The following is a 10098-nucleotide window of genomic DNA, read 5'->3' as shown; positions in this document are numbered from 1 at the left end:
ATTCTGAGTAAGCAATAATCATGTAAATTTATAAAAACCTCACTAATTAAAATTTTTATACTACATCTAATATACAAAACTTTTCTATTACATAACAGTTTTTATTAATACTTGAATATGTGTTAGCAATAATAATTTTAAAGTGCATAAAAGTCTATTTATTACAAGCTATATAAACCAGTGATCTTTAACTTTTTCAAAAGCTTTGCATTCTAAATTACTTGTAAATGTGTTCTGTGCACAGTAGACTATAAAAAATTGTAAAGTTTTAAAGAATACTATTTTTATGTTTTGATTGCCAAAGTATATAAATAACAATTTAAAACTGTTATTGGATGTTATAACTAGCTTTTTTCTATAAATATAGACAGAACAAACGTCATCTAAAATTATTTATTCACCTTACTAAGTGCACAGTAAATTAAATTCTATTCACACTAGTGTGCACAGGTGCACACTTTGAGGACGACTGATTTAAATAACACTTTGACAAATAGTATAAAATATAAGTAAAAACTTCATGAAAATGAACATTAATCTATTCATAATGTTTTTGTTCATTTATTGGTACTAAAAAGTTACTATTTACAAATTTTTTTTACTAAAAATTAATTATAAATCTAAAGTTCTAAGTTTTTGTATAATTAAGATTAAAGAAAATTACTAAAATTTAGAAAAAAAAAACAAAGTCATCATAGTTATACTTAAAATTCACTTATTAACCAGATTTAAACAAAACCTTATTACTACTACTTCAATTAACTACTTGGATAGTTAATTATTAGATTTTGTTTGCATAAACCAAAAATGATTTTTGAAATTAAAAAAACTATAAAAAATGTTATAAGTAGTTAAGCGTAATGAACTAAAGAAGCATTATCATGGAATATACTGTGCATATTGTGCTTATGCTAAGTATTCTGTGTATCCAAACATAGAACTTGTTAAAATTAATTGTTGCTATTAAAAATATCATATGATAAATGTGTCAAGTAAATGTGTAAATTAGCCAAATTTGTGTTTAAAATATACATTATCATTATAGTTATCTTTAAATATATTAGCATTGTATAAAAACTGTATAAGAAAGCTTTATGATGCTATAACTGGGTTAAAAAGATAAAGTTTTTTATTAAATTTTTGTAAAAACCTGGCTTATATAAGGTATAACATATAGTTCAAATACGGTTTTCATATTTTTTATTATATAAATATGTTACGTTAAATCTACTCAAATATGAAGCAGCTCAACATAAATAACGTACATTATTGAAAAAAAAGTATCCTTTTAAAAACAGCAATTATATAAAAAAATATTGAAAATGTCAAACGTGCGCGTGAGGGAGCTTTCAAAGAACGTGTGCGCCATGAAGTTCATGATGCAGCGCGAGAACAAGCACGCTAAGGAAGACAAGCAGGAGGAGGAGTTTCAGGGGGAGGAGTGGTACCTGCAGATTCAGCCCATACCTGAGATAATCAGCAAGTACTCAACGTTTGCAACCTTCTATGAGAGCCACGACCTCAGGTACGGCAGGATGTCCTACGGGGGGTTCAACGACAAGCTGGAAAAGATGCTGAAGGAAAAGGAGGGGTCAGATGAGGAGGATCAGGATGGGAAAGACGTGGGTGACCTGGAGATGGCGGAGCGGCTGGGAGGGCTGAGCAAGACGGTTGGAAATAAATTGAAGAGGAAGAGTGACAAGATTGTTATTAGCAGCGATGAGGAGGGAGAAGAAGCAGCTAAGAAGCGGAGGATCTTGGAAACAGGGTCCAAGTTCAAGAAGCCAAAGTATTAGAATGAGACTTTAGTATGGAATTTTAGTCAAATGCAGTTTAGAACAATATGATTAGACACTCTTTTATTAATTATTATAATGTGTTATTAGCATGTGCATTTCAAGCTTATTATGGCTATTTTTAATAGGCTCTATTTAATGTGTATGCTTTTTAAGTAAATATTTTTGTACAATGACAACAGTACTAATTTAAGTATATTATGTTTACTTTTTTTTTTGATACTGGTTATTATTTTTAGCATAATTTTACAAATATTTCATTTAGTAACAAGTATTAGTTTTTGTAAACAATTTGTTAAACTTTTGAAAATAACTAGTTACTACAAGTTGCTTAGTATTAAGAAAAAACTTTGTTGAGTAGTTGAACTGCTTAGTTATTTGCTTAATATATATGTAAGCTTTGAGAACCCAAGTTTTTAAGCATGGTGGTTTCCAAGTTTTGAAAAGTTTTAGAATTACAAAGACTGCTTTAACCTTAAAACAACCTGTATGAATATATAACCTTTTTAAACATCTTAACCAGACAAATTTATTATAAAAAACTTAGAAACTTAAAAAGGGCATTACAAGAAATGTTAAGTTATATCAAACAAATAATTATCTATTGGTCTTATTGACTTTTTTGTTATTAAAATATTACTAGCTAGCACCTGATTTAAGACTTTTATAAGTTTTAATTGAGGATGCAATCTACTGCTAAGTACATTTCAACTTCAGTATATGGTTTACATTAAGTTACATGTTGATATGTTTATACATTATATTATCCATAGCTAGGATTTATAAAGGTATTTGGTAGTTCAACTAATGTAGATCAAAAGATTAGAAGTAGTGTTTTAAGAATAGTTATTTAATGTCTTGGGTTAAAGTGTTAGAATGAAAAAAAGTTTTTTAGTTTATAGTTTTTAATTACATATACACTTTCTTATAATATCCTTATAAACATCACACTAGATTAAAGCTGTTACTTAACACATTGCAGAAGGTATTGTAAAAAATTAAAATCTTGTTTTTCTTAAGCAAAGTCCAAATATGGTTAGTTGTTTGTTTTGTCATTTGTTTTAAACTTTGATAAAGTGATTGTATATTTAAAAATAAGTAAGTATAAAAGCTATTTTTAAAAAAAGTATTATATGATTAAAAAAGTATTTTTTCTTTTGGTTACTCATAAAATTAATGTGATTAAGATCGTGTTAGTTTTATTTTTTTTAATGAAACATTAAGTACACTTTTTATAATTTAGATAGATATAAATTTTCAGTTTTAAATTAATATTTTTAATTTTTGATTACTTTGATTGAGTCAGTACTCAATTTCTTATACAAAAACAAGTACAGATATTTAATTTTATTAATAAAACTTAAAATTATCAAAATAATTATACAGATTTTAATAGATTCCAAAATTTTTTGTGAAGTTCTTAGAGTTTCTAACATTTAAGTTATAATAAATTTTATTAGATACATCATGCTTAACAAATAACAATATATATAATGATTTTTATTTTTTTTATAGTATATATAGCTTTTTGTTAATATTGTAACTAAAAAGAAATTAACAAAATTTCAAAAGGTGTTCGTAAATAGAAAGCAGAATCGCCTGGAAAAGGAATATATTTACAGAAAAACAAAAGAAAATGAGGCCAGAAAAGTAAAGCAACAGAAAGAAAGAATTAAGCATGCACTAGCTAGTCAGTTTTACTAAATTGGGTATGATTAAATTAAACTTTTTCTAAATAAGAAACATAAATTTGTGAAAACAGTCATAACTGTTTTATAGCAAAAGTTAAATAGCTAATTATATCTAATTTTTATAAAATAAAGTAGTCAATTTGTAATATGAAATTTCTGTTTCTTGTTTGTTGAATTAGTTTGATAAAAACTTACTTTTGTCAGCTAGTATGCTGTTGTATTTAAAGTTAATTATATTAAAAAAATAAAAAAGTTGGAATGATTTTAAATATTTGGTAAAATAAATATTAGAATGCATTTATATAGAGTTTGTACAGGTGTACTCCTTATAGTATAGTTTAAGTAATTTTAATTAAAACTTCATACCAGTTCATAATCAAAATTTACCAATTTTTAAGTACTAATATCTTATTTTTTTAATAAAGTTAGTAGTAGTTTTTATTATTTATGTTTTATTAACTTTTTAGCTTTCTATTCTTTTAGTTTAGTCATTTAAAATTTTCAACAACAACTTACACTAGCTATACTAGAAGTTTTTTAATTACTTGCAAATCAAATGTTTAACAAGTAATCTTATCATAATTTTTCCTATCTCCATTTTACTCGTGTAATATGCTTGTAATTTCTTTTTATTTATTCGTTAAGCACTTTATATTTAGCTAAAAACTTAAGTTTTACTTTGAAAATATTGCTAAGTTCTTTTAGTCAAAATAAATAAATGTCCTTCAGTTTTATAAACTTTTATAACACAACTCCTAAACAATTAATTAAATTGTTTAAAAAATCCTCATTGCCTTTGCAAGATAAACTAAATAAAAAATCAAGCAAATGGATAAACATTCTTATAACATAATATAAGTTAGTTTTCAAGTCTTCAAGCTAATTGACAACAAAATATCTCAACAGACAACACAAGGGTCCCGAGCGACTTGAGGGGAAAAGCGTTGGAGCTGCAACGTCAAGCTGATTTCGATGACGCCGGTGGTGAGGGCGTGACGTCATCAATCGATGACGAGTACAGGTTTGATTTTTACTAGATTTACGGTTAAAAATTTTATTTTGTTTGTATACTTTGCATTAGTTGACCAATACTACTAATTCCACATTGTAATTCATGGGAGTTGTTGATAATAAAGTTAAAATATTTTTTTTTGCTAATTTGCAAAGGGTATTTATGCATTTTATTTGATGTTTTTTTTTAATTGACATTATCTGTTAGTAACAAATTTTGGTCTGGATATTTAGGATTTAACTCCATTATGCTAGTTTCTGGTTATATATTGTATACACACGGGGTTGCCAAAAAACCTATAATTTTAAATAATTTTTACATGTTAAGTAGCAAAATATCGATTTGACGCAAAAAGTCTATCATATAGATAAACATTTTTTGTCATCATCAGAAATTTTATTATTAAAAGCACATTTTAAATAGTTTTACAGTATCTTTTCAATTTTTATAAAATTAAACACAGTTTTTTACCTTAAACTTAACTTTAAACAAAAATAGACCCAAAAACGTGTACTTTTAAAGACCGGGATAAAATTTTGAAAACCTGGAAAAAATCTGTCAAAAGCATTTGGCAACCCTTATACAATAGTAACTGTTATAATTAGTACACAATCTAAAATATTTATTTTTTTATAAACTATTTTAAGCGGGTTTTACATTGTATATGCATTTAAAAGTATATGTACATGGTATTACAGATAATTGTTGTGTTTTTTAAGCAGTTTGATTTTTTTTTAATTTACTTTTATTATTACAGGTTGGTATTATATGTTATATACAATCTGAAATGCTATATTATACAGTTGGATAAAATATTTGTATACAATCTGAAATATTTTAAATATTACAGGTGGGTAGGTGTCGAAGACCCTAACATACTGATTACTACAAGTAGAAGTCCTAGCAGTAAATTGCAAGAATTCATTAAGGTTTGTTGAAATAAAAACTATATTTCAGTTTTAATTATGACATTATTGTGTTGTGAAAATCCATATAAGTTCTGCTATATTTTAACTACTACTTTAATTTGTGATAGTTTTTATTCTTTTTGTTCATTTTATAAACTTGAAACAAAATTATCAACTAAATTTTTTTATTTGCGGCTATCTCTACTCGAATTTCTAATTTATATAAATTTGATATATAATGCTAAATTATTACTTAAATGAGTTTCTGGAATATTTTATGTACTTAAAAGTTTAACTTTTGTTAAATTGTTTAAACTTTAAGTAATTAAGCCATTTCTAGTCATTTTGCAAATTTTGGTAAGTAGTTAAGTTGTTAGTAAATCGTAGAAGTTTATTTTGTATATTTTAAATACTCGCCCAATAAATAAAGTTTCTAATATGTGTAAAGAACTTTTGGTATAAAACTTTTGATTTATTAAATTTTCGGAATAATGTATACAAGTGCACCAGAGAACAATGGTTTTAAGTGGGTTTTAAGTGCTTGCAAAACATGCTTGAATTTTTGTTTACGGATGCAAAATAATCTATAAAATGCCACACTTAATTTTTGTAAAATAAACTATTTAAACTTATATAAAACCTTTACCAGTAATATCTTTTCTTGTCTACTATGTTAACAATATTTCTCAAACACTAAGAAATCTATTTGTTTCAATATATTAGGTAGAACTATTATGTGTTATACTTGTACAACTAACATAAAATTTGAGTATTTTTTTTGACTTTTTTAGTTTATTTTTTTGTTGGAAAATACTTTAATATTTAAAGCCTCAAATGTTGAAATTTTAAGTACTTTCAGAAATATTTGATACTTTAGCTATTTCTCTAAAAATCGATTTATAAGTATATAAAAGTTTAATCATTGTAAAGATTACTATGTTAAGATAGTTATAAATATAAAATAAGTTTTATAACTTGACTAAATTAAAAGCACATGTAGCAGGATTTTTATAAAAAAATGTGACCTTAAAGTTTATAGATAAAAATTGTTTTACATCTGGCAATTATCACAAAAACAAGTTGTGCAAAATTTTAAAGGAAATGAAGAAAGCTTCACGGATGCAATTCTTCATTATTCAAAATACTTTAAAAATAACAAAATAAAAAATTAAAGAAAATAAAAAAGCCCCCGTGAAACTTTTATAAAATCCTTTTAAATTCTAAGCAATGTGCTTTTTTTTTTGCCACATGTGATACAATTTTCAGCTGAAAACACAAAAGTCGCATTTTAAAAGCAACTTAGTTATCCAGGTAAGTTCAATTTTCACAATAAAGATCATTTTATCATTCTAAATCTTCTATTTACATACACACAGCTTATTTATTAATATTGTTCACAGGAGTTCTCTTTACTGCTACCCAACGGACAGCGCATGAACAGAGGAAACGCGGATTTGAAGCAGCTCATCAGGTCTTGCAGAGCGAACAATGTGACTGATTTCATCGTAATCGAAGAAGTCAGGGGAGAACCTGGTACGTTTTAATTAGATAAAAGTTGATAAGATAAATAAAACTAGTTAAACTAACCCTTGATGAACTCTTATAAGTATTAAAATATGCGCAGTTAAATCTAATTGTTTGTATCAGGGTTTTAAAATGAATATTAATAAGATAGATAAACGATTTTTAATAAAGAAAAGTCAGGGTAAAACCAAGTTTGTTGTGATTAAATTAAATGCATAGACCTTGGGCTGTTGTATCAAATTGTTTTTATAGTACTAAATAATGATAAGTTAGATCATTAGTATTCAATTTTTAAACTAATTTATATATAAAGTTAACAAGTTATACGTTGTTGCAGATTACTCTTGGGTAATGATAAAGTGTTTTATTTTTTAATTGAAAAGTCTTCCTTAAAATACGCTGGTTGCTTCACTTCAAATAAGTTATAATAAAAAACATACGAACCCGGTGTCATTAGACATACTTATTTTACTGGATTTTAAAAACTTGAGAAAATAAATGTCTATTGGTAGAAAGCCACAGTTTTTGAAAATTATTAATCAAACAAACTTACAGTTGGATTGAAGATTTGCCACCTTCCATACGGTCCGACCGCCTACTTCAACTTGAGCGACGTTATATCGAGGCACAGCATACCCGGTGTTAAGAACATGAGTGAGGCGAAACCCAACCTGATATTTCACAACTTCGGCACAGCTGAGCTGCCTAAGAGGGTTTGTATTTGAAATACTTAAAGTTTAATTTGATTTTTATTGAAACTGATCAAAATTATGACGTGAAAATTTTAAGTCTATTTCTATAAGCCTTTAATAGTTTTTTAAATGAACTTTATTTTTTTAACGCAATATGTATATACATATATATGTTTAAAATTTATGATGCTGTTTTAAAATTACATGACTGGTTATAAACTAAAAGGTTGTGCAAACTGTATCACTAAGATTTTTGAACAAAAAGTATTTTAAATTTAAGATACTGCGAGCTAAGCTGAAATAGAATTTTGTAAATTTATTGTAAAACAAACAACAGCTAGCCAAGCAGAACGTTTAGCAGCCTTTTTATTCAATGGTTTTATGTACAGTACTCTTTTATTTTTATTGGAACTTGTATTGTAACATAAAATGACTTGTGTTTAAACATGTCCACGTACTTTAAAAAAAAGTATAAAGCGTACATTTGAAGTCGCATTTATTATTAGAAAGGCTTAAGCGTTCTTCCCAAACAGGTGGTACGAATTTTGCAAGTGTTGTTCATAAAACGTTTCGTTTGAGTTTTATTATTTTTGAATAGTACATTTTCACACGTACTTAGTGTTTGTATATTTATACACTTGAATAATTTCTATACGTACTTCCCACTTACAGGTGAAGCAGATATTACAAGTGTTGTTAATATAATATTATTTTTGGATTTTATAATATATATGTTGTATATTTTCACACAGAAAAAGCAGTTATTGCATTACATACCAACATATTGTATTTTTGTTTTTATATATATAAGACTTCAATTAATTTTTTTCTCCCACACACAGGTGAAGCAAATATTGCAAGCGCTGTTCCCAGTACCGCCTGAAACTTCGAAGCGAGTGATGGCGTTTGCAAACGTGGACGACCACATCGCGTTCAGGCATTACACGTACGTCAAACCGGACCACAAGACCGTCGAACTGGACGAAGCCGGTCCCAGGTTCACTTTGAAGCGTTAGTCGTTTGTTTGTAGGATAAACATTTACATAGCTGGGTCACTTTTGCACGAGCGTCATTTATACACGAAGTTTCATCTTTGCTCAAGCTTTAAATATTTTATTTAAGAATTTTTAAGAAATAAAACTTTTTTCTTTAAAACCTTTTTTCGCAATAAGTAAAAAAATAGTTTGCTGATTCATTCTAAAATTGAAAAACTTTGACTAAAATAAAGTCTCTCCGTGCATATCTGACACCTACCTAATTAGTTACCTATGTCTAAGGTTAATCATAAATATAATTGTTTTACCCAATAGTGAATTTACTAACTCAAGTAGAGATGGTTAGGTTTGCTTTGAAATTTAAGTAATCATATGTAAATAATAAAGTTGATTATTATGGGTTTGTATGTTAATTAAATTTGTTTCAATACACATACTTGAACAAGGCCGATCCCATATACATTATAAAACAGTTTATTTTCGATTTGTTAATTTATAGAGTGTATCTCGTCACGTTTAGCTAAATGGCCTAGCAAAAAATAAAACTTTATAGCAATTTACATTAGTATTATGTATCAAAAGTAAGAATTAAAAATTAAAATGAGCTATTCAACTTGTTTTGACTAACATAAATAATAATAAAAATTAAATAAAACAAGATCTTCGGAAAAATTAAAACTATTAAATGCATTAAGCCACTATGTTCAGATTTTTTTAACTGGAAATTCCTCTACTACAACTAAAAAAGTCTAAAAGCCATGAATTAAGTATATTTAAGATTATAAAACTTTTAAGCTTGTATTGAAGTTTATGTTTAATTTAAAAAAAAATGAAACTAAATTAATAACAGTTACAAAAAAGTAAATAGGCCTAATAAGTTTAAATTACTTAAACTTGTTTATGTATAATATTATGACAGCATACAAGATCATTCGAGGAACATTAGATGAGGAAGCGACAGCCGATGTTGAGTGGCAGATGTCCAACTTCACAAACACCGCTGCTAAGAGGCAGTATCTCAACAAGATGGAGTGAATAATTATATCACATGTTTGTGTAAATTGATCGTGAATTTTAACTACTTTTAATATTTAGGTGAATTGATTTTGTTAAAATGAACACATAGCTTCAAAACCCATTTAGTTTTTATTTAACAAAATAATTTTGCACTAGCAAATTTACTTAGTTTAAATTTTGTTTTTATCAAAATATTTTTTGAACTTTACAGTACAAACATTTTTACAGTAGTTTAAATTTTCTTTTACTTGAATGAATGTTTAAAAACAGTTTTTAGAACCTTTCGTTAGGAATAAATTTTTAAAATGAATGTTCATTTTTTATGATAAATTAAGTAGAACATTATTTGGCTTTGAGATTTTTGAAAACTTTTTTTTTACAGATATGAATATGTTAGTTTAAGTGAATATGCTTTTATAAAAACTAGTGCTTATTTTGAAGTGATTGGGTAATTTTGTTATGA

General features: G+C 26.4%; 2 protein-coding genes across 2 annotated transcripts; both read left to right on the top strand.

The window, feature by feature from the left end:
- Positions 1–1302: 1302 nt before the first annotated feature.
- Positions 1303–2773, top strand: LOC145835258 (M-phase phosphoprotein 6-like). The gene has a single exon (XM_082942830.1). It carries the CDS (start codon positions 1323–1325, stop codon positions 1794–1796), a length of 474 nt encoding a protein of 157 aa, XP_082798956.1. The 5' UTR covers positions 1303–1322; the 3' UTR covers positions 1797–2773.
- Positions 2774–2776: 3 nt separating this feature from the next.
- On the top strand, positions 2777–9840 carry LOC145835257 (U3 small nucleolar ribonucleoprotein IMP4-like). Its single transcript, XM_082942829.1, has 8 exons — positions 2777–2831; positions 3369–3486; positions 4394–4508; positions 5350–5428; positions 6808–6940; positions 7487–7644; positions 8466–8634; positions 9538–9840. The coding sequence occupies exons 1-8, from the start codon at positions 2829–2831 to the stop codon at positions 9651–9653; spliced, it is 891 nt and encodes a 296-aa protein (XP_082798955.1). The 5' UTR covers positions 2777–2828; the 3' UTR covers positions 9654–9840.
- Positions 9841–10098: the final 258 nt, after the last annotated feature.

The sequence above is a fragment of the Thalia democratica genome, chromosome 4 (assembly GCF_965202585.1).
Source record: "Thalia democratica chromosome 4, ktThaDemo2.hap1.1, whole genome shotgun sequence".
Classification (NCBI taxonomy): Eukaryota; Metazoa; Chordata; class Thaliacea; order Salpida; family Salpidae; genus Thalia; species Thalia democratica.
The sequence above is the reverse complement of the archived record's forward strand: the minus strand, read 5'-3'. Positions and strand labels throughout refer to the sequence as shown.

What these genes read in the sequence shown, in the direction of transcription:
- LOC145835258 (XM_082942830.1), top strand. Translation starts at nt 1,323, where the DNA reads ATGTCAAACGTGCGCGTGAGGGAGCTTTCAAAGAACGTGTGCGCCATG.
- LOC145835257 (XM_082942829.1), top strand. An exon ending in AATTAAGCATGCACTAGCTA is followed by an intron (nt 3,487 to 4,393) that starts GTCAGTTTTACT and finishes ATATCTCAACAG; the next exon opens with ACAACACAAGGGTCCCGAGC. An exon ending in CAGCTGAGCTGCCTAAGAGG is followed by an intron (nt 7,645 to 8,465) that starts GTTTGTATTTGA and finishes TCCCACACACAG; the next exon opens with GTGAAGCAAATATTGCAAGC.